The sequence below is a fragment of the Hippopotamus amphibius genome, chromosome 12, assembly GCF_030028045.1.
Source record: "Hippopotamus amphibius kiboko isolate mHipAmp2 chromosome 12, mHipAmp2.hap2, whole genome shotgun sequence".
Taxonomy (NCBI): domain Eukaryota; kingdom Metazoa; phylum Chordata; class Mammalia; order Artiodactyla; family Hippopotamidae; genus Hippopotamus; species Hippopotamus amphibius.
Window position 1 is genome coordinate 18179894 of NC_080197.1, and position 24624 is coordinate 18204517.

Genomic DNA, 24624 nt, shown 5'->3' on the forward strand with positions numbered 1-24624 from the left:
CCTCCAGGAGACGGTGGGGGTGATGGGTGTGAGTAGAAGGGGCTGTGATTGGCGGGTGTGGACTGTGCAGGGCAGGAGTGGGAGCTTGGTGACAAGGGTGAGGTGGGGAAGCAGGGTGTTGGGGATGAAAGGAGGTAGGGCTGGGGTTATCCTCAGTGATGTAAGGCTGTACACACTCCCTTTCTATTCTGTCTTTGCCACTTAGCAGCTCAGTGGCATTGGGCGTATCTCTCTGAATCTCAGGGTCCACATCTGTGACCTGAGGAGCAAAAGAATTCTGGTTCTAGCTGCCCCATGGGGCCTTTGGACACTCAGATATTTCCAAGGCATGGAGAGGCCTTGAGCCCTGTGACAGGTTACTGAGTGGTGAGGGCTCTGGATACGGTGACGGCTGAGCTTCTGATCCAGACGTCTCTGGCAAGGGCCCCTCAAGTGCTTCTGGGTCCCCAGGCATCCAGTCTCTGCAGGACTCTCCATAGCTTGTTTTGCCTTGGTCTTTGTTTATAAAACTTCAGAGCCTGGAATTCACCTGGCCATCCCTGGATGTGACTGTGGGACTTGTCATTCTCTACCCAAACCCTAGATCCACTTATTCCACCTGGGGACTCTTTTTCCCACCAGCTTTGTTTCCTGAGCTCTCTGAGGAGCGAGTGAGTTCTAAAGACTTAACGAAGGGCAGTCTCCATGCCTGAAATCTGGACGGAAAAGGGGTCCTCCAGTTACACGCCCCATAGCATTTTCTGAGTAACATCATTGAACATCCCACAGTAACTCCCGTCATTACTGACTAATCCAACACTGTGTGGGTTACACACGCCCACCGTTACAGCAGTAACCTTTCCTGCCTCTCTCAGCTTCTGGTTTGGATAATTTAACTTGCCGCCCCAAGATTTTCTCTGGGATGAGCAGGGATGACTCACGTTATTGCCCTAAAACCCTATGGAAATGTATTGCCACTCTCTTCCTTCCCAATGTGATAAATCTGATTATAACTTGTGGATGGTCACTCGTGGCCGTGCAGCGGTTTAAAATGCACTGAAAGATTCGTTCAGCTAAACCGAGGTTGTCAGGTGGATTGCCAGAGGGAATTCTCGTTGCAGACACAAGTTGTGTTATGTCTGCTGTAGCCTTGTGGCGGCTTTCAGATTGCTGTTAGGACATAAATCCATGAATCAGTATGGACCTCCCCACTCGCTCTGCTAGGCCCTGGGCTCCTTGGAGGCGCAGTGTGTGTCTTAGCCGTGTCTCACCTGTCTCATGGTGTCTGACACGATATGCCCTTGCTAATTTATTATTTTTATTTTTTTTAATTTAACATTAAATTCTTAAAAAATAGAATCAATCACCAGCTCTCACAACTGGAAATGACCTCTGAGAGCACCTCCTCCGGCACCTAGATGTAGGTCCTGAGAACCAGAGAGGGACGGTGGTAGCTCCCAGGTCACACAGGGAGAGCCAGTGAGAGCTGTACGTGAACCCTGACTCCTGACTCCCAGCCCAGGGCTCTGACTCCTCTTTGCTCTTTTCTTGGCAGCTTCTGTCAAGGAAGGATGCGAGGAATTCCATGTGGGCTTTATTTTACTGTTTTACAGTCTCTTCTGAGTAATAAGGTCGGCTTGTTTAATAAGTTCAGCTTCAAAGTAGGTCAGGGATTTTATTTCTGTGCACGGGCCATTAGCATTCTTAAGTGAGAACACATTTTTTTAACTGAGAAAATATCTGCTGTGTCGATGAGGCGCTCGGTGTCTGCCCGTTTCCTAAGCTGTGTCAGATCCTTTTATACCACAAAGCCCCTGTGAGGGGGGCCTGCCAGCCTCCAGGCTTCTCAGTGGGGGCTGAGGCCGGGTGGGAGGGACAGAGAGGGGACCGCGTGTTCTGGAGGGACTCCAGGAGCTGCAGCCCATGGAGCGTGCGCCAGAAGGGCAAGGTGACTTCCGCGGGCTTCTCAGGCTGGTGGTCACATTGAACTGAGGTTGGTGTTTTGTTTTGTCAGAGTTAATTCTCTGAAAAACCCCAAACACGAGTTTAGAGAGGGTTGAGCACTATGTCAAGAATCCTCTCAAATCTCTTGTGACTTAAGTGCCTTCCCAGATCCCGTCACCGAGTGGCCAAGCTCATGGAGAAGGGGGCTGGGGCACAGATCTTGCTGCTGTTTGTCAGGGAGAGGGATCCGAACGTGCCCGGGTGGGGAGTTGGGGGTGGGAGGGTAGGAGGGCGACATGACACCTCATCTATTCAGGGCTGCTCCTGAGGATAATATCAGTTTTATATTTTTAGCCATGACCTGAATTGTTTCGTGGGCTTACTCCTTTGTCAATTGCCTTTAACCTAAATGGGGCTGGTAACACAATAAAAGAAAAACGGTTTCTATTCAAAATTGCCGTATAAGGCACTGTGCTTGGCACGGTGAGGGGTATAAGAGCAGGACTGGCCGCTTTCCGCACCTTGCAGTGACTCTGTTGTCAGGGAGAAAGGCACAGACGCAGACGACTGATACCATGCAGCGTGTGACGGGCACTGGTGGGTTCCGGGACCTCTGGCAGAGTTTCCCACATGGCGTTCTTTTCTGTGCCCCCATCATGATTTCTGATCTTTATCTATTCTCTCATGTGTTTGACGCTCTTGCTTTTAAAAAAAGACATACTTTCCTTGCTTTTCCAAATGAGAATTCATATCACTATTATAATCACTGTATCCCTGTGATGAATAGAAGTCTGATAGGTTTCTAGTACAAGCAACAGTACATCTTCAACTATTAAACGAGTTTATAGATAAATGCCCATTGGGGTGGACCTGGCGTAATCACAGGTGCCACACTTCGGAACATGTCAGGGAGGCTTTCTGAAGCAGGTGAAATGTAAGCAGGGCCTTGAAGGGTAGAGCTCTTTGAGCAAGTGCATGATGACCATGAATGTTTCATACGTGCTTCAGTGTAAGGATGTAGGGCATCTCAGTACACAGGGATGTCGTGGGGGTGTAGAATAAGAGGTTATATATTGGCCCCTTAGGACTGTGCTTTTTACTGCTCTAGGTTGTTGGCAAAGGAAATATCTTGAGATTGGATTTCTCCACCATCACTGGCCTTCCCTGCCTAGTTTTTCGTGCATTAGGACTACATAATTGTGAATTGGTTGTTGGGTTAATCAATGCAGGGCTCCCTGTAAGCCTCAGAACTCCTCTCTGGATCCCAAGCCAGGAGGAGGCAGATAGATGAGGAACGCCACCCATTCATCACCCATTCATTTATGTGTTCATTCACTGCCAGCCCCAGTGCTGGAATTACAGACATAGACATACATACAATATTACTAACGAAATAACAGGGTGGTCCAGGGATCACCCGAGGCCATGCATATAATGAGTGTTCAGGAAGTATTTTGATGAATGAATGAGTGAATGAATGCATGGTGCAGCCCACTGGTTCTCAAACTTGACTGCGCATTGGAAAAAAATTGCAGAGTTTAAAAAAAAAAACAAAAACACTGATGCCTACGCCTCACTTCAGAGATTTTGATTTTATTGGTAAAGAGTTGAGAGGTAAGTGGCAGGGGCTTTAAAACCTCTCCACATGATTCTAATGTGCAGCTAAGTTGAGAGCCACTGGTGCAACCGCTAAAGATCATCTTTAAAGAGTTGGGTAGCTTAATGCACAGGACCTTTAGTAAAAATAACACTTGGGACTGTGTGGGGAATGGACTTGGAGGGACCCAGGCTGACAGCCATTTAAGGTGAGCAGAGTTTAGCCCTCTCAGAAGACTCCTGTGGGCATGAGGCCCTGCAGAGTTTTAATAGCCATCTTCCCATTTCTTCAAGGGGCTCCATTTATGCTTCTCTCTTGCAAAGGAACTGGTTACTTTAGCTTTTGAATTGGCCTTGAGACCCCCAAATGTTCCCACATCAGCCTTCTGCGCAGAACATCGATAGTTTGGGGTCAATCGTGAGTACATCCTAGCTGTTGGGAAACCTCATTGGGGTTTCCAGCTAGGAACATATAATCAAAGTTACATTTCCTTTCCTTTAGGGGAATCAAAGGTAGGAGAGGAAATTCATGGGGCAATTTAAAGAGGCCATAAAGGCCTTCAAGGTGTGAAGAGCTCGGTAGGAATAATGCTATCAGAGATCAATTCTTTAAAAAAATGTTAATACCTTGGGAAAATTGCTACATTAAACCTGTTTGTCCTCTGGCATATGTGACTTTAATCAGATTGCTTTCCTGATTAAGATCTAGATGAGGATTTTGGTGAGATTTTTTAAAACTTTATTACTTGTATGTGTTTTTCCTCAAGGAAGAATGGCAGCAATTTCGCTGAGGCCATCAATGTGCCCCATTGAATAGGCCAAGGTATATCTCTGAAGCAGGGCAAGCTTTCAAATTCACTTCTCGTTTTATTACAGCTATGACTACAAAGGTGAGTTTTAAACATGTCCTCCATTTTATATCACACCATTAAGAAATAAAGAGGCAGATCTTAGGGCTAGCTTTTATTAGTAAATGATACTCTGCCTGCTGGAACATTTGAATTCATAGTACCTTGGTCTAGACCCCTGTGTTCTGCCCCACGGTTTTATCCATCTTCCGTTCACTTCCATCCATGCAAACATCCATCCATATCTTGTTGACAGTTCCTTCACCAGCTGTCTTTATTTGAAGTAATTTGCAAATTAATGCTTTCATAGGTATCACTATCATATAATATATGAAAGAAATATCTAAAATGGTCAGAATGTTAATTCCCTTGTTTGCTTACCACTGCAAAATAAAACACTGGGCTTACCAAGTGTTCAAGTACATTTTTAAGTTCATTAAAACGTCTCCTTTGAGGGCATCCTTCAGTAAAAGTAGGCTGCCTTCTTTTATTTTTATCTCAAATAGATATAGCTATGTCTTCCCCAGTCTTTTGCCTAGTTTGTGAGCTTAAACTTCAAAGGTAATTCTGAAACGGATCTTAAAGAAGCTTCAAGTGTGTGTGTGTGTGCGAGTGTGCATGTGTGTGTATGTGTATGTGTATTCTGATTGTGCCTCTTTATCATATTAACTGCTAGCCAAGACTTTTCCCTTTTCAGTTACAAAAAAGTCTGATGATATTCCTCCAAATTATTAGTTACCTATGGAATATGTATGGTGTACCAGTCACCCGTCACTCCATAAAAAATTACCCCCAAATGTAGTGGCTTAAAACAACAAGCCTTTATTACCTCACGGATGTGGGTCAGGAATCCTGATACAGCTTGACTGGGTGATTCTAGCACAGGGTCACAGGAGGCAGTCCTCTTAAGGCTTGACTTGGGAGGATCTGATCCCAAGGGCACTCACATGGCCGTTGGCCTCAGAGCCTCTCATTAGCTGTTGGCTGAAGATATTATTTCTTTGTGATGTGTGACTCAACCTAAGATAACTCAGAACATGGCAGAGAGAGTAGGGGAAGGGAGGAGTGGAGGAGAGAGGGAAGGGGAGAGAGAGAGGGTGGGAGAAGGGAAGAGGAGACAGGAGAGAGAGGAAGAGAGAGAAGAAGAAGGAGAGAGAGGGAGGAAGAGAGAGAAAAGGGAGGAGGGAAGGATGGATAAGGGGAGAGGGGAGAGGGAGGGAGAGCGTAAGGAGGGGGTGGAGAGGGAAGGAGGGAGGAGAGAGAGGAGGGAAGGAAGGGCAGGAGAGAAGGGGAGAGGGAGTGGGGAGAGAGGAGAAGAGGGAGAAGGAGATGGACAGGGAGAGGGGGAGGGCACACAAGATGGTAGTCTTTTTATCACCTACCCTCAGAAGTACCATTGTCCCGTCACTTTTGTCACACTGTCGTAAGTGGGCCAAGAGGGCTTCCCCATTCTCAGAGGGACAGAGTTGCACAGAGGTGTAGATTCCAGGAGTAAATCACCAGGGGTCATATTTTAGAGACTACCCACAACCATAGAGGTGGTCCTTAAACATCGCCAAAAAAGTGGTGATCTTTGGCAAATGTTCAAGATTTTCCTGCGCAAGAAATACCAAGTTGTAGCCCTTTGCAGCTCTACAGTAATAAAAGTCACATGTTAAATAAGTATCTCAGTATATCTTACACTGTCCAGATTGACAGCTGCTTAATACTGATCATTAATTGAATTTGGGGTGGCGTTCCCATCTTCTTCCCAGGCAGGTTCGATGAGGGGATTCTGAAGGACAGTGGTGTGTTGGATCCACGCCTTCCAAGTTGTTCTGAATCTTACCGTTCTACGTCTTTTTGATAGTTCTGAGCATATGCTTCCTGTTTCCCATTTTTTAAGCAACTATCCATCATCCTGATTGAAAACATAATTTTAAAAATATTATACTTCTAAAAAATAAGTGAAGAGTGCCACTAAAACATTCAAAGCAAAACAGACATATTTTTCAACATTTCTGTGTTGAAATGAGAAACTCTGTATGGCAGGAAATAGAGCCAAGTACAGTTGTATGTTTGTCAACTGAATGTTTGAGCACAGTTAGGAATCTGAACTTATTTGTGAGCACTGATGAATTTGAGTATAGTCAGAAGCAAAAAATTAGCACAGGCTTGACATCAAAAGCATGATTTGTAACTGAAAAAAATGGTAAATTGAACCTCATCGAAATTAAAACTTTTGCTTTGGGAAAGCTCATGTGAAGAAAGTGAAAAGACAAGCTATAGAGTGGGAGAAAATACCTGCAAACCACCTATATGGCAGAGGACTGGTATCTAGAGTATATAAAGAAACTCAACAGCAAAAAATCCAAACAGTTCAATTAGAAAATGGGCAAAAATTATGACCATTTTACTGACGAAGATATTACTAGTGGCAAATAAGCATATGAAAAGATATTAGCCATTAGGGTAGTATAAATTAAAACCACAATGAGCTAACATGACACATGTATCAGAATGGCTAAAAAACTGATAACACCAAATGCTGGTGAAGATGCAGAAAAACTGGATCATTCATACATCGATGGTGGGAGTATAAAACGGTACAGCCACTCTGGAAAGCAGTTTGACAGTTTCAGATTCCATATGACCCAGGAATGGTACTCCTTGACATTTACCCCAGAAAGAGGAAAACTTACAGCAATCTGTACAATTATGACTGTTCATGGCAGCTTTATTTGTAATAGCTAAGAACTGGAAACAGCCCAAATGTCCTTCAACAGATGACTGATTAAACAAACTCTAATACACACACACCATAGAACACTACATAGCAATGAGAAGGAGTGAACTATGGATATAGACAATCTGGAAGAATCTTCAGGGAATTATGGCAAGTGAGAAAAGCCCATTCCCAAAGATGATGTATTGTCATTGTTGAAATGTCAAAATTGTAGAATGGATTAGTGGTTCCCAGGGGTTAAGAGTGGGGTGGAAGAGTGAGGATCTAGTATTCATTTTATATATCCCTACATTTTGTTTGCTAATATAATATGTAGAATTTTTGTCTCTACATTTACGATAGAGATTGGCCTGAAAGTTTCTTTTGTTGTGATATCCTTGTAACTTCTTTGCATAGCAGTTATTTTGGGCTTGTAAAATGAGTTTGGAAGTACTTCTTCCCTTTATAGTCTATGAAAGAATGTGTCTCAAGGTGATAGTTCCTTGAAACCTTTGCATGTGTGTAAAAGTTCAAGCTTATTTTACTCTATAACTTACAGTAGAATTTTGTCCTAGGAAGATGTTCTATTTAAAAACTCTGTCACTTTGTAGTTCCCCTTGGAAGTTGCTATATATTTCTGTGGATTCCCTGTATTTGAGAAGCACATGATTAAGATGTTAGAAATATGTAGAACAGCGCCCAAAATTTGCCTTCTCCTCCTTTTCTCCTCTCTTCTCTGCCTTCATACGCTTTACCTGGCACAGGAGTTCCCAGCTGTAGGGACCCTCAGTGGACGCCAACATGAAGCCCTTAATCCTGTTCTCAGAGCCCAGTGTCCATCTGGCTGGGTCAGAATTATGTCCTCTGGGGATGGGGACAGTGGCCCATGGTCTGTGGGACCTTGCATTGTCATGTTTCAAATTTCTTTCCCCAAAAAGTTGATAATGTAAGTTCTGCTAACTATCTCTTCAGGCTCTATGTGGCAGGGTGTAGAGGCAGCCCTAGGGAAGCCAGAGGGGATTTGGAGGAGGCTAATTTTTCAGTTCCTTTACACAAAGGGGGCAGTCATCTCTTAAACTCTCCCTATAAACTGAGCAGGCTGTTAGGGATAAGCCTCTTAATCCATCTGGACACCCTTTCCTGACACTTCAGATCAGTCCATACTTCTAGTCAATTCCAGCCATTTCAGCAGCTTAGAGACTAATTATGCATCTCCCCCTTGCACAGAGGGAGATGCCAAGGAGAGAAATTTGCAAAATGACAATATCTCTAAAGCCCCAGCCCTTCCGTTCTCTAAAGCCCCAGCCCTTCCGTTCTCTCACCATGGCTGGCAGCGTAATAACTGATGAAGCTGCCCGGACTCAGGTTGCCCTGAATCTCACATTTCTCTCCTCCCTCTCATCACCCCTTCTTCCTCTATTCTAGCTTTTCTCAGACTGTTTTGTTAAGACGGCTGCCATGTTCACCGCCCCCGCCCCCGCCCCCGCTGGTGCTTGTTGAGTGTGAGTTGCCCGTCCCAGTGGGAGATGCATAGCTTCCTCATGCGTGAAGCTGAAAATGATTTCATCCCATGTGCTGTACATGAGCCCAAGATGCCCCAAGTGTTCGGATGCTCTGAGTGGAGATCACGGGAGGCTTGAGAAACTGGGTCCAATGGCCCATTAAAGAAGAGGGCTATGGGGTGGGGAGAAGGACCAGCGCAGGAAGCCAAGTGGGATGGGAGTAACTCACATTTATTTAGGGCCTGTCTTGTTTCAGGCATTTACATTTGATCTTCACAAGGATCCAGTGAGATATGATCCATTACTGTGGCTTTACACATGAAGAAACTGAGGCTCAGAGGAGTTATGTAACTTGCCAGCAGTCATGCAATTAAATAATAGAGGTTATAAGCCAACCTCTATCTGTTGGACCCAATGATTTTGAATTTTCAATTATACCACATTGCCTTTGGTCAGTGAAAATGAATACGAAAATGCACAGGGATGGAGTGGAAGAGTATTGGGCATAGTGTGGAGAGGTCAGTGTAGTGCACTGGGATGCCTGGCAGAGAAAGTGAAATGGACCCCTGCTTTATGGACTGGGGAGCATTGTGGAGGCCAGGGGGAGAAGGCAGCCATGGGCTGCCTTCTGCACCTCAGCTCCACAAGTGTGCATGTGGAGGCCAGGACTCACCCAGCCTGCTGAATCCTAGCCTTATACTGCTACCATCTTCTCTTGCCCCTCACATCCATTCAATGACCAAGTCCTGTCTAATCTCCTAGCCCCTCTGACTCTGCCTCTTCAACCCCATGGTCCAGACCTCCATCATCTCTCCCCTCGGTAATGGGCATGACTTCCCCCAACTCTGGTCTCTCTCCTTCGGACCAGTTCACCCTGCACTCAGAGGAGCTGTCCAAAGAGACCATGTGCCTGTGTCACAGCACTGCTTACAAAGCCTCACGCCCCTCAGGAAGCCCTTCCTGATCCGGTCCCCGTTGACCTCTCGGATCACCTTGCTGCTGTGTCCCCGCCCCTCACCTGTGATGCAGAGGACGCGCCATCCCTGGGAGACCCAGTCTCTTCTCATCTCCGGGGAGGCTCCCGTCTCCCCGGGTGCCTGTTAGACTCTCCCATCCTTTCACGGTTTCATTGTTTGATTCCTTCAGGAAGCCTTCCCTCACTCCTCCATCTCATCTCCTCCTTGTGTTAGTTTCCCAGGGCTGCTGTCACTAATGACCACAAACTTAGTGGCTTAAGACAACACACATTTATTGTCTTAAAGATAAGGAGATCAGAAGGCTAAAATGGGTCACCACGGCTGCATTTACTTGGCTCTAGAAGAGAATCGTTCCCTTGCCTTTGCAGTTTCTAGAGGCCACCTGCATTCTTTGCCTCCTGGTCCTTCCTCCATGTTCAGCATTGCAGCCTCTTTCAGTCTCTCTCTGATTCTGATTCTTCTGCCTCCACCTTTCACATATAAGGAATCTTGTGATTACATTAGGCCGACCTGGCCGTTCCAGGATCCTCTCCCCACTCAAGGTCTTTAACTCATCTATATCCTCAAAGGCACTTCCACCATGTACAGCTCTGGGGATTAGGACATGGACGTCCTTTAGTGACCATTACTCTCTGCACCCCAGTCCTCTGTGTGTCCATGAGGTCCTGGGCCTGCCATGGGTCAACCTTTGTCACTTTATTCCGCAGCTCATTGATTTCCGCATCTTCTCCCCAGTCTCTACAGTTCCTCCAGGGTAGAGAGAGCTATTTGTTCTGACTCTCTGTTCTCAGAATGTAGTAGCATCCACCCTTAATATATTTTTGTTGAGCAAAAGACCTTTTCTCCTTGGTTGCCATCTAGCTGCCTCACTCTCTAGATGACAGGGGTGTTGAAGACACTGGGGTAGTTCTGTGCATCAGTTAGGATCACAGACTAGAGCAGGGCAACTGGGTATCCCAGTGCCACCACATCCTAGTGGCACAACCTTGGGCAAATTACTTAACTTCTGTGCCTTTGCTTCCTTCTGTGCCTTCGTGTGCAAAATGAAGGTATCTACCTGTATGAGTCAAGGTGCAGGAAGGAAATCCAAACTATGCTAGATATTTCAGAGAGTTGTTTTTAATTAATTAATTAATTAGGCTGCACCAGGTCTTAGTTGCAGCAGGCAGGATCTTTGTTGTGGCATGCAGGCTTCTTAGCTGTGGCATGTGGGAACGTTAGTTGTGGCATGTGGGAACTTCAGTTGCGGCATGTGGGATCTTTAGCTGTGGCATGCGGGAACGTTAGTTGTGGCATGTGGGAATGTTAGTTGTGGCATGTGGGATCTTCAGTTGCGGCATGTGGGATCTTTAGTTGTGGCATGTGGGGTCTTCAGTTGCGGCATGTGGGATCTGGTTCCCTGACCAGGGATCGAACCCAGGACCCCTGCATTGGGAGCATGGAGCCAAAGCCACTGGACCACCAGGGAAGTTCCTCAGAGAGTTTTATTAAAGGGAATTACACAAGTGTTGGAAGGTTGCTGGAGCAAAGGTGGGACACAGAAACAACCAGGAGTTAAGGGAAGCAGCTGCCACACCTGGGGTCAGGGTAACAGAAGTGAATAGGTGAGGCTGTGGGACCTAGGAGTCTGGAGGAGGGGCCTTGCATGGCTGATACTAGGACCTCTAAGAAGGGAGGCCCCACAGATGGTACCACATTTATAAGGGGGCCTGGCCAACTTCCTCTAGTACCTCCAAAAAGATTCTGTGCTATAGGGGCCGTGAGACCCAGAAGAAATGAAAACCTGAACTTCAGCTGTCTCTGTTGCTGGAGTGATACTGAAAGGACACAGGAAAAGGGCACCTTCCCTTGTCCAGCTCTCTAGTCTCCAGAGAGCCTCCCATTGGTAGGACTCAACCAAAGCAGGTAAAAGAAGTCCAGAAGTATAGTTTGCAGAATCTCAGTCCCAGAATGATAGAGCCAGTTATAGCAGGGTGGGCTTGAAGCTAAAGGGCCAGAGGTAAATAACTAGCACTTTCCTTTAGTTTCCTCATCTGTAGAATGGATACTCTAATAATGCTTAGCTCATGGTGTGCTATGAGGAATATATTAGTTCATATATGTAAATCCTGGAATGGAGTCAGGCACGTAGCACTGAGAAGTGTTTATTGCCCTCGGCCCATGGTAATAAGAATAGTTCTCCCCAGCATATAGGAGTGTAGACTTGGATGTCTTGGGAACTCAGAGGTCCAAACTGGCTAAGGCACGAGTTCCCTCCACCCTGTTCTCCATAGCTGGGCTGCTGGGCAAAGAGTGGCTGTCCGTGGACCTGCACTGCTTTAGGATAAGATGTTTCTGCATTGTGGCCTCTGGTTCTGAAGATGTAGAGTCTGGCCTCTCCTAGGCCACTCTCTGGGGGAGATAGATTCTTGATTTATACTTTTCTTAGGTCTCTTGATTAGCAGACGAGGAAAGAAAGGCCCTTCTAGAGTGATGACTTGGCTCTTAATGTTGGAAAGTGGCCCAGCCAAGAGTCATCGCAAAAATGTCGAGGCTGTGGGGAAGAAAGAGGAGCCAGGAGCAGACAGAGTGTCGCAGATCACAAACTCTCTCCTGGTGCTAAGTCGTTATTGAATTATGCATTTTTAAATGACTTTGTTGGTTGCAGCATGAGTGTGTGAAGTAGACCGAGGCTGAGCTCGTAAGTGTATTTGCTGGTGGAAGAGCTGGCAGGAGGACACACTGAGAGGACTGTGGCCCCTTTTCATCCTGACACCGCGAGGGGAATGCCTGTAATGGGATCTTTGTGTCTCTCTATGGGGGGCACAGAATGGGGGCACCAGCTGTTTTCCACCTACTGCTAACTAGCTTCACTGACTGCTGGTTGGGATGGGGAAGCGCACTAGGTATGTGCTAGAACTGCTCCAAGGGTATTGACGGCAATACCTTATGGAATCCTCATGGCACCCCGCTTGGGGGAGGTATTATTATTGCCCCTGTTTTACAGATGAGGAAACTGAGGCACAGAGAGGTTAAGTAACTTGCCCTAGCTTTCAAAATATCTTCATTTGAATTTCTCCAAACTGAGAACACCCTGAGACAAGGGTTTACAAATAGTTTATTTGGAAGTTGAAGGGAACCCTGGTTGAGTGGAGGGAAAGTGAGGCAGGAAAGGAAGGAAGGCACTAATCCAATGTGTCCAGAGTCCTTATAAGAAAAGGGAATTGTGGACATAGAGTCACAGACGCACAGGGGAGAAGGCCATGTAAAGGCAGAGACAGAGATTGGAGTGATGCATCTACAAGCCAAGGATGATCAAGGTCAGAATCAAACTTCAGAAGCAAGATGCCCGAAGAGGCAAGGAAGGATTCTTCCCTGGAGCCTTTGCAGGGAGCATGTCCCCTTTGACACCTTGGTTCAGACTGCTCACCTCTAGAACTGTGAGGCAATACTTCTGTTGCTTTAAGACACCCAATTTGTGGTACCTAGCTACAGAAGTCCTGGGAAGTCAGGATGCTTGTCCTTGGCCACAGGGGAGCTGCTTGGCTGAGGGGCAATGCCTGCACCCCCTAAACAGCCCATATCTAATTAATAACACCAGAGTACAAAAGGCTGCCCGTCTTGCCTCAGTGAGGGGCCGTGAAGTGGTGCATTTTGTGCTCCGGAGCACCCGTGGGATCCTGATGACTTAGTCTGCAGCCAAAATCACATCCTTGCTTCCCTAGTCTGCTTTCTTCTGAGAACTCTCCTCCAGCCAATCGCTGCACAGGATCTTTGTCTCAATCTCTGTTTCTGGGACCCCGGGCTACGGCAGCCTGGAGCACAGAGAGCACAGCCAGGAGGGCATCCCAGAGGGGAGCTCACTCTTTTTCCTTTTTTTTTTTCCACAGAAGTCAATTTATTTTTTTAATTTTTTTAGCTGTAGAACCAGGACTTTTATTATTGAAGTATAGTTGATTTACAGTGGTGTGTTAGTTTCAGGTATACAGCAAAGTGATTCCGATATCTGTATATCTATATATCTATATATAATATATAGATATCTATATAGAGATATCTGATATATATAATATATCTGAATCTATATGTATATATTCTTTTCCAGATTGTTTTCCCTTATAGGTTATTACAAAATATTGAGTGGAGTTCCCTGTGCTGTACAGTAGGTCCTTGTTGGTGATCTATTTTATATATGTAGTGTGTATATGCTAATCCCAAACTGCTAATTTATCCCTCCCCCCACCCCTTTCCCCTTTGATAACACTAGGTTTTCTGTGTCTGTATTTCTGTGTTGTATATATGTTTATTTGTAACAAAACAAAATGAGAACTCACTCTTGACAGAGAAGAAAAGGTGAGTCACCTGAAGAAGGGGAACAGTGTTCCGGCAGGCAGACCAGCACAAGCAAAAGCACTTCTGCGTCACTTGTGTGTAAAGCTGTGGGGTGAGGGGAGCTTAGTAGCCAGGGAACCTGGAGAGGTAGGGAGAGGCCTGCTCTTGGAAGCCTGGTATGACACCCTAGTGGACAGCAGATGGAGGAAGACCTCTGGTCTGTGTTTCAAAGTAAATACTTTCACCCCATTAAAACTTTTCACCGATTGTGTGGACAACGTGTCATAGCTAATGTTAGTTAGGGACGTCTGCATCTGGTGGGGAGCGTTCAGTAACTTCGCATGTAACCTCCACATCTGTGGTTCTGTGACAGCTGACTGTTACTGCTGCCAGGTTAACGAAGTACTGGCTCGTTACCAGCTCTGGCTTCTCCTTCTCATCCAAACCCCTTCTCTGTGACCTTGAAAGATAAATCGCTTCATCCTCCTCAACCGTGAGGGTCCTAGTAGCAGGAGATCATGTAATGTAGCGATTACGAGCACTGCTCTGGGATCTTCCTAAGTTCGCATCCTGGTTCCTTTCCTTACTAGCCTTGTAATTGTGAGCCATTAACCTTGGTAAGCTTCAGGGTTTTTAACGTTAATTCATACGATGGCATTGAGAGTAGCCCCTGCCTGCAGAGTGAGCCGGGATTAAATAAGGTGACGCCTGTAGAGTCCTTAGCACAGTGCCTGGCACGCGGTTAATCCTTCGTGAGCACTTTCGCTCTGCTGAGTTCACAGGCCGTGGAGCTGAAATAGAAGCACACTTTTTATTGTGATACTTGCTGCACAGAGAGGGTCCGTGCAGTGTCGAGGAAAGACTGCGGACTTTGAGAAGGCCTGGGTTCAAACCTAGTTCTGCTCACTCACTATGTGAGATTAGGCAGGTTACGTAAAGTAGCTGAGCCCTCTGGTCTCCTCACCTGTAAAATGTCTGCTTTGCGGGGTCACTGGAGGAAGAAGAAATGATGAAGAAACAGGTAAAGTGCTATAAAATAATAGTTGCTATGATTAGAGGACTGTTCAGAAGTCAGATCTCAACTTAATGGTGGAGGCTGTCTGAGCAGTGCCAGAAGTGGCAAGGCTCTCTCCTTGTTAGGAGCTATGGGTGGGGGGCGGGCTTGGCAAATGGACACAGTTGTGGCTCTTGATTCCTGGTACCTGGTACCTGCTACCTGGGCAGATGAGAGGGGAGATTGTCGGTTAAGTGCTCCTAGTGGTGGAGGGAACAGAATCCCAACAGAGGCCCCCCATGATTAGAAAAGCTCAACGTGTAAGAAGACTTTACTTGCTTAAAATGCTCATCTCTGGAGTAAACACCCAATGCAGGTTTATTAGGGGACATTTGTAGAAACACAAGGAAGAAAAGAGAACAGTACTCATTTTCTCACAACCCTAAGGAAAGCATCAACATTTTGGTGTATGCCTAGGTAGGTGGGATTTTTGTTTGTTTATTTTAATTTAGTTATAATTGGACTTCTGTACCTTTGGAGAGGCTTGTTTAAGGGAGAAACTATTTCAGAGGAAGTTTTCAGAATTATTGCCAAGCAAGGGTTAACCATTTGTAGTGCAATTGCCTGCTTTTAAGCACAATGCAAATGCCACTGGGATTTCTATCTTTTTTTAAAGTTTAGGTTTTGTCTCCAGTTTGGTCTGGCTTGAGGCAGTGATTCTGTTCTAGACTCTTAGCTGAGAAAGAGGAGTCCTGCGGTAGTAATCACCCCGTAGGACCGATCCTTTTAGGATCCTGATTCCCCCATCCTAGAGGTTATGATTTCGATTCACCCCAGTGTGGACTGGGGTCTATCTTCAAGTAATTTTTCTCTAAGGAGGGGTGTGTAGATACTATGTCTTATGCATTTTTCAAAATCTGAAATTGTCTATCTATTGCTTTGCAGATGCACCACAACTTAGCTGTCTATAAACTTCTTGGAACGTGAAACATCCTCTTAAAACCTTATGCGTGTTACACTATTGTGGTTGGGAATGCAGACCCCCCACAAGGCTTCCTTGGCCCGATCCTGGTTCTTTAAATTACTAATTGTTTGACATTGGGCAAGTTACTTAATCTGCATCCCTTTCTTCTGTTCAGAAAAACGTGAGTCCTCATAGTATCTACCCATGGAGTTGGTATGAAGGTTAAATGAGTTAATGTTTTAAGGTGCTGAGAACAGTGACAGGTGCATCAACAATGTGCAGAACCCATTAGCTGCTGCTGCTGTCATGTGTCATTATTATTATTAATATTAACACCCTCCCTGTTATCCCAGTGTTTCATATTGAGATGATGAAGTCTGGGAACTGATTTTTTAGTCTTTTTGTTTTGTTTTGATGGAGATCTGTTTTTGTCTAGATGCTTGTGGAAATTTTTCTTTAGTCTGGTATTTCAAAATAGTGCCAGTATGTGCTTAAGTTTGAGTCTTGTCATTGATTTTTCCTGCAACCCACTGTGGTCTTCGTAGACTGCAAACTCAGACCTTCATTTAGTTCAAAGAAATTTTCTTTAGCTATGTCTTTGATTATTGTCCTGCTCCAGTTGTTTGATGCCTTCTCCCAAACACGCCCAATTCTTAGCTTGGATGTCCATTCGCTATTCTCTATAACACTCTCCTTCTTTCTCTTTTTCACCTCTTTCTTGCCACCCCAGCCTCTTATTGTGGGAAAACTTACCCAATATTTTCTCTTTCCATTTAAACAAGACCTTAAATATTTGTTGAACCGTGACCATATATTTGGCTAGGTCACAAAGACTAATTCTAGTTGGCACGTACTGCTGGATTGGATGTTGTATCTATTTATTATGTCTTCTGCTTGGGGACCTCTTGGACCAGAGATGAATGAGATGGTGGAGTCTACTACTGACAACACAGGGTAGAGTCACTAAACATATCCACATATCCCTATGGTCCTTGGCAGAAAATCCAATACTTTTATAATTTGAACCGTCTTTCATTCTAAAGATGAAAATATTGAGAACCACCAAGACTGGGTGTTGTGTCCAGGTGACTAGTGGGGTGACAAAGACAGACAGACCCTGGCCCCAAGCTAGATTCCCTTCTCCTCTTTGATCTTCAGTGCATTATTTTATGAGACAGTGTTGCATGCCAACTGGTAGAAAATCTAACGATCATGATGCTTTTGAAATATCTACTCTGTGCCTAGCCGTGTGCTCTATGCAGCAGAATTGAAAAGAAAGATGGGCATGGTTTAGTACAAAGCAAAACAAACAGTGTTCCAGTTGGGAAAAAAATGATGTGTGCAAACGTGTGGATACGGGAATGATAAAACAGCCTGTGGGTGTTGTGGTATGTTGGTGGGTGGTGGCGGGGGTGGGAGGGCATTTCCGTGGACTCTTATGGGTCAGTAAATGCAATGCAATTAGAAAGGTGATCAGGTGGGAGGCAGAGGGTGATCGACAATGTCAGAAGCCAGGTTATATTCACCTTAAACATGTCTCAGGGCTCACATCACATCTTACTAACATTCAATTTTTCTCAAAATATTTGATTTCTGTCTGGAGCAGACGATGCATAAGCACAAAGCTTGCGCTCCAGCTCTTTGAAGCACTTTTGCTCTCTGTAGGAATTTCTGGGGAGTCAAACTGTTACAAGTGCTCACAGCAGGAAAAAGAAAGACAGAATTGGCCTGGAGATTGCTGCCCGAGGATGAAGCAGAATTGCATTAAGGGGTCACCTCACCACCTCCATGCTGAAGGAGAGCCTTGACCGGTCGGGGGCAGTTGCTGCCCAGGCCTCAGGGAAGATGGCCTATGGGGTTCTTGTCCTCAAAGTGCTTTTATTCCCGGCTGGAGGGGGCCAGGGCCACCTTCCAACTCAGAACTCATCTCCCTGAAACCCAGACTCCCTCTGTCTCGGTCTGTCAGTAGAGAGGGCCGTCAGATGTCAGACCCTTCCTCCTGGCTTCACGCAGTTGATGGTGTGGGGCCAGGTAAAGAGAGGGGTTGGTCATTTCATATGTGAAGAGACTCATGAATGAGAGCTGGTGAGTGCCTGAACAACCTCTTGTTAAGAAAACTCATGGAAATCAAGCATCTGATGATGCTGATGGCATTGTCGGGACAGAAATGATACGGGATTAAAGGCTCATTCCAGATATCCTGGGGTTCAGTCCCAAGTAAGATCTAGTGGCATGCTTCTTAATTCCAGCCCACCTGCTGGGTTACAGGCAAGCCATATTTTTGTTTGTTTTCTTTAGACCTTTTTTTTTAGGTGTCATTTACATACAGCAGAATACCTATATGTTAAGTGTACAGTTTGATGAGTTTTATACAATTCTAGTCAAGATAAGGAAATTTTTATTACCCCAGAAAGTTTTCTTATGCCTCCTTCCAGAAAATCACCCCACCAACATTAACACGGTTCTGATTGTTACTATTTAAGCATGCAAATCAATATGTAGTAGATTATAACACCCTAGAAAGTTCTCTTATGCCTCGTCCAAGTCAGTACCTTTTCCCACAGGTAACTGTAATTCTGGCTTTTGTCACCGTAGATCAGTTTTGCCTGTTCTTGAATTTTTCATACAAATGGAATCATTATGCTTTCTTTTTTTTTTCCCTTCTTTTGCACAATGTAATTTTGTTGTTGTTTTTTAAGCTCTTTATTGGAATATAATTGCTTTACACTCTTGTGCCAGTTTGTGAGGTACACTAAAGTGAATCAGCTGTATTTATACATACATCCCCATATCCTTTCCCTCCCGCGACTCCTTCCCACCCTCCCTATCCCAGCCCTCTAAGTCATCACGCATCATCGAGTTGATCTCCCTGTGTTATGCAGTAGCCTCCCACTAGCTATCTGTTTTCCATTTGGTAGTGTATATATGTCAGTGCTACTCTCTCACTTCGTCCCAGCTTCCCCTTTGCCCCCTCCCAACCCCATGTCCTCAAGTCCGTTCTCTACATCTGCATCTTTATTCTTGCCCTGTCACTGGGTTCATCAGTACCATTTCTTTAGATTCCATATATATACATACAGTGTTTGTTTTTCTCTTTCTGGCTTACTTCGCTCTGCACAATGTAATTTTCTTTTGAGATCTGTCCATGGTGCGTATCGGTGGTTTGTTCCCTTTTCCTTGCTGTGTAGTGTTCTGTTGTATGTATGTGTACCCGCTGATTGACCCATAAGCATCCACCTAAGCCTGGCTTGTCCTGTGATTTCCTTCTCTTCAGCAGCTTCTGAATCAGCTTCTTTCTCTCCTTACTCCTCTTTCTCTCAGACCTTGAGTGAAAGCTAGAATGTGAGCTCCTGGCAACCAGGACTGTATCTGTTTTGTCCACTGCTGTATCCTGGTGGCTAGGACTGAGTGTGACATGAAGCACATACTCGATGTTTGTATAATGAGTGAATGCATAGGTGTTCGGAGCACATAGTTTTAAAAACTTGTTTACCAGTCTGGCTCTGTGCGGTACCTTCCCAAGCAACTCAGAGCTACAGGATTCCTAGGACAGTCTCTTTGCTCATGAACTTAGTGAATTTCTGGCCCCATAGATCAGGCTCATACACTCTCTGCAAGAGCTTCCCTAAGCTGTGGACTAGATTAGTCCCTTCACAGGCATCATAACTCTTTCTGTCCCCCACCGACCATCGTGACTCTTGTTCCACTTTGTTGTCAGTGCCGCTTTAAGCGGCTGCTTTACCCTGTGAGTCCGTGGGTACAGACAGCCTGTATTTCTTTTCACCACTAAATTGCACATGCTCAGCTCTCTGTCTGGCACATGAGAGGCACAGAGTACGTACTAGTTGGGGTTTCTTTCACAGGGAGTTTCTCTCTGCCAGGTTGTTCATCTCAAGACCCCACAGTTAGACAAAGCCCTGCATGAAGAGAAAGATGGATTTGAAAACATGGCCTGGGCTATGGACGGAATGTGTGTGTCTTCCCCAACCCCTTTCATTTGTTGAAGCTCTAACCCCAATGCGATACTATTAGGAGGTGGGGCCCTTGGGATGTGATTAGGTTTAGATGTGGTCATGTGCGCAGAGCCCCCATTATGGGATTAATCCCCTTGTAAGAAGAGGAAGAGACCAGCACCATCTGACGGCACAGCAAGGAGGTGGCTGTCTGCAAACCGAGAAGAGGGTCCTCACCAGACACTGAATCTGGCAGCACCTTGACCTTGAACTTCTCAGCCTCCAGAACTGTGAGAAATACATGTCTGTTGTATAAGCCACCCAGTCTGTGGTATTTTGTTGTAGCAACTCAAGCTACTAAGACAGGCTCTGTGGAAGATTTCTGCTTAAAATATAACATTAAATGGGCAGAGTCATGTTTTATCCTTTAAATGTTTTAGCCCAGATGTTGAATCTATGAATGTGTTGGGCAGGTCATAGTCATGAGAACCTAGACATTTACTTGCCATGGTCAGTGGAAATCTTAGCATGTTTATTTTCACCCAAACGCTTGGGGACCTGGCGCCTGGAAGCACAAGGTCTATGATGCCCACATCAAGTTCCATTTCCTTATGTGATTGTGCTCCCAGTGTTTAGCCCCTGTAACAAAGGGTGGCTTCAGGGTCCCAGAGGAGTGTCAGCTATTAGCGGCACGTGGGCTGTCAGCAGAATCTCTGTGGATTTCCTTTATTCTCAGCACAGACTCTTCAGAGTTTCCTGCAGGGTCTTCAGAAGCGTTCATGAATTTATGAAACGATGTGCAAAACTCTAGGTAGTATGCTTATGTGCCCTTTCCTGGGGAAAAATGTTTGGAATTTCTCTCCACATTTCCATAAGGTCCTGTGTATCCCAAAAGTTAAAGACTACTGGTATGGACTTCCTTTAGTGGTCTCTCTGGTTAATTGCTTAAACATCTCAAGTACAGAGGAGAAAATGATGGGTGGGAATGCTACCCTGGGCCCTGAGTTCTAAAGCTGTCTACACCTCCTTCTAGCTTCATGGGCTCTCTCTGGTCCTTGGTTTCCTTTCTGAGGACTCTGGTGGTTGGATTAGATGGCTTCATGGAGTTTTTGCACTGTCCGTCTGAATAGTTCATCTCAGAGAGGACAACTGATGTAAATAAACACAGTCTTTCTGTGCATTATTTAAAAAGGTAGTACCTACCAAAAAAATCATTCTGTGTCTCATTCCTGCTTTTTTCTCTTTGAACCACTAGTACATGTGCTGTTTAAAGAATGCTGATTATAAATCTATAAATTACTAAAAACAGAAAAAAAAAAAAACCCAAAAGAATAATCTGATGGCCTCTTGGTCCCAAGAACAGGAAACACTAGGATGCAGTTCATGATATATTCTTGTGGGGTCAGAGGGAAGGATGGTCTGCACATGGACAAGTAAACTAGCATGTCACTTAAGATGAAGGCATTTATATCTTTGAGGGACTGCTGGTTACTGTACTTGCACCTACCATCAGAAATGCATGAAAAGGGACTAAACAATTGGAAAGACTGATACTTTATTTTCTTTCTGATGGTCAGCAATTTACTGCTAATGCCTGAAACAGGAGAGCAGAAGCCATGGTGGAAAGTCGATGGAAGAGAGCTTAGTGTAGCCACTTGCTCAAGTCTTAAAGCATTGAAGTCTGCTGATCTTAATTCTGTCCAAGGCCAGTCGGTCTGTGAATAATTATACTTCAGAATTGGGCAGAGTCATCACAGAGCTACAAAATAGCACCCTTGAGGCCTCATTGGAGACTGATGGGAACTCTGGAGGGCTGATAATGGTGATGAACGGGTCTGTATATTTAAAATGCACAAAGGGTGAGCCCAGAAATTATCTGCCTGCCAACTTAACTTCTCTACCTGGAACAAATTATCCAAAAATCAATTTGCAAACACCTTTGAGATAACAAGGCCTTGAGTAATAACCTCCATGGCTTTGTAAAGAAAAGCATCTAGCTTGACTAATCTGCTTAATTTCCTTCTCTGACCAAATGGCAGGCTATAATAGAGGCAATCTGAAGTTGTCCCTGAAGATTTGCCTCGAGTCACACTGAGAAAATATTGTCCACCTCTGTTTTATAGTGATTATTCTCTTTCTCGAGAATCTTTGTTGCTACATAATTAATTAGAAAGAAAACACTGAATGAGTCCTATCTATCCCAGAGCTCTCTCACCTGAGTTCCAAACTGAAACTCATACCTGCCTTATCCACCTTATCCAGAGGCCATCCAAAAGTTCTTGAGCACAGCTACGTTGTACTCCACCCCCAAATGCCTTCCCCACCCTTCACTTCCTAGTTCTACTCCAAGAATCATTAACTTCTTCATACTCTTGGGCAGATAATCCCCTTCCTGGAAGTTGGTCCTAAGAAAATATGAGACAAGATGGACTGGAATCATTTGCACAGAGATGTTCATTGCAGCATTATTTACCATAGCAAAACTTTAAACAACTCCTGTGCCCAACAATTGCAGAATAATTAGTGTAATTATCTGAGGGACTGTACCATCACTATTAAAGACAGTGATGGTAAAGTCCACATAGTATATAAACAAAGTCCTTCAGTTGTAATAAGTAAGGAAAGAAAAGAAAATCTACATTGAGTCTGTGTTACTTAACCACACACAAAAAAGTTTAAGAATATGCATAGGAATTGGAACACAACATGGAGAAATAAAAATGGTGATTATATTGGGTGGTAGGGAAGCGGGCCTATTTTCTTTCTTCTCACTTCTTTATTGTTGTTCCACTGCTATTTTTTGCTACAAATAAAAATAATATATCCACATTGATTTGTAGAAAATGGGTATTGAGAGGCCAGCAGCCTTCCAAAGGGAGACCTGGTCTTGGAAGGCATCAGATGTGGGTTCCATCCTGCCTTCCCTGCTCCACTATCTTGGTTATGTAATCTGATCACTTGGGTTCTCAATTTTCTAATCCATCAAAATGGAGGTGATAATGTCCCAAGGATTACACTAAGTAAAACATGTGAGATTTTCTGGTAAATAATTATAAAGTAAATGATAATTTCTGTAGCTTTGCCAGTGAGCTAAAAATGCCAGAAAGAGGCCAGCATTAGTGCTTGCTGAAATTCTGGTCTATTTAGCTGAAGTTATAGAACTTAATGAAAGAGAGGTGGCAGCACATAGCAGATCCAGGATAACTCAGTGTGACTTTTCCCTTGACCCCTGCTTCCTGCTGGGGTCACTGTGGCCATTGCCACTCTCCTTGCTGGAGGAAGTTGCTAGGGTTGAGAAGAAGCTGAGTTCCTGCTGTGCCATCATCCTTTTGCTACTTAGGCTCCTATCACTATTTTGGAAAACATCCTTTAACAATGTACGTGTTCCTATAAAAGAAATGTTTGTAAACCCCTGACTCCCCTGGGTTTTGAACCAAAATCTGCTTTAGTAAAGGCAGGCTCTCATTTGAGGGTAGAAAACAGAATATTAACCCGGGAAGCTTTGCCATGTTCAGGAAATATCTTTTCCTCACAATGGCCTTCTTTCTTTCCTTCTTTAAATGGAGGAGATAACGTAAGTGTTGAATATAGTTACTGAAGAAATACTGATCTTCAGCTATTTACATCAATTAGTTAATTAAACTAGGACGTGAATGGGTTTGGGCTATTTTCTATGACTGTCTGGAATGCCGTCCTTTGTCCTCACATGTTTGGAGTCTGCTCTGTAAACCATTTGGGTCTGACGTCCTTTGCTGATTCCTGTTTTTCAGAGCCTCCCACGCCCATCGCCCCCCCAGAGCTGCTGGCTGTGGGGGCCACATACCTGTGGATCAAGCCGAATGCCAACTCCATCATTGGCGACGGCCCCATCATCCTGAAGGAGGTGGAGTATCGCACCACCACGGGCACCTGGGCGGAGACCCACATCGTCGACTCTCCCAACTATAAGCTGTGGCATCTGGACCCCGACGTGGAGTATGAGATCCGGGTGCTGCTCACGCGACCAGGGGAAGGGGGCACGGGACCACCAGGGCCCCCCCTCACCACCAGAACCAAGTGTGCAGGTAGGACCCTTCCTCCTGACTCTGTTTTGAGACGCGGGGCAGTTGCTGTGCGTGATGCTCGTCTTGAAATTGTGACAGTCATTCCTCAGCTTCTTTGATATGAGCGTGCTGCCTGTTGTGATGAAAAGCAGAGTTTTGGTCTTGCCTTAGAGGCTCTGGAGGCATCTCTGGGGACTTCCTGGCTTCTACTGTGATTCTGAGAACCAGCTGACTCTGGCTGTGTGTCATGGAGAGCTTCCTGGTCCTGACAGTGTTTCCCGGGACGCTGGTTCTCTCTCTCCAAGGGCTCCTGGTGCTATTGGTGTGTCTGAGCCTTCCTAGTGCTGACAGCGCCTCCGAGGGCTCTTGTTTCTGTGTCTCTGAGGGCTCCTGGCCTTATTTCTTTGAGGGCTCCTGGGCCTCTTTCTCTGAGAGCTCCTGGCTGTGTCTCTGAGGGTTCCAGGCTCTGGTTGTATCTCTGGGGGCTTCTTGCCCGACCGTGTGTTCTGAGGCCTCATTTGGTCTATGTCTTTGAGTGCTTCTGGTTCCTACTGCATAGCTAAGGTGTTTCTGATTTTATTTTTGTCCGTGAGGATCCCTGGGCTGGGCCTGTGACCCTAGTGAGCTTGTGGTTTTGACAATGTCCTTGAGGGCTCCTGGGTCTAGTTCTGTCTCTGAGGAGCTCCTGGTGCCTCCTGGCTCTGAAAGCATTTCTCAGTGGATTCTGGAAATGCCTTGGTCCCTAAGAGCCTCCTGCCTCTGTGTCCCTTGCAGACTTCTGGCACCTACCTGAGAGTCTGGGTTGAGAC

The 24624-nt window shown here is 45.2% G+C and overlaps 1 protein-coding gene across 1 annotated transcript in view; it reads left to right on the plus strand.

Moving 5' to 3' along the window:
* The window catches only part of PTPRT (protein tyrosine phosphatase receptor type T), a 1046874-nt gene that overhangs the window by 453893 nt on the left and 568357 nt on the right, over positions 1–24624 (plus strand). Inside the window, exon 7 of the mRNA XM_057701613.1 lies at positions 23543–23836. Within this exon, the coding sequence (XP_057557596.1) occupies positions 23543–23836 (294 nt within the window). The remainder of the gene's footprint in view (positions 1–23542; positions 23837–24624) is intronic.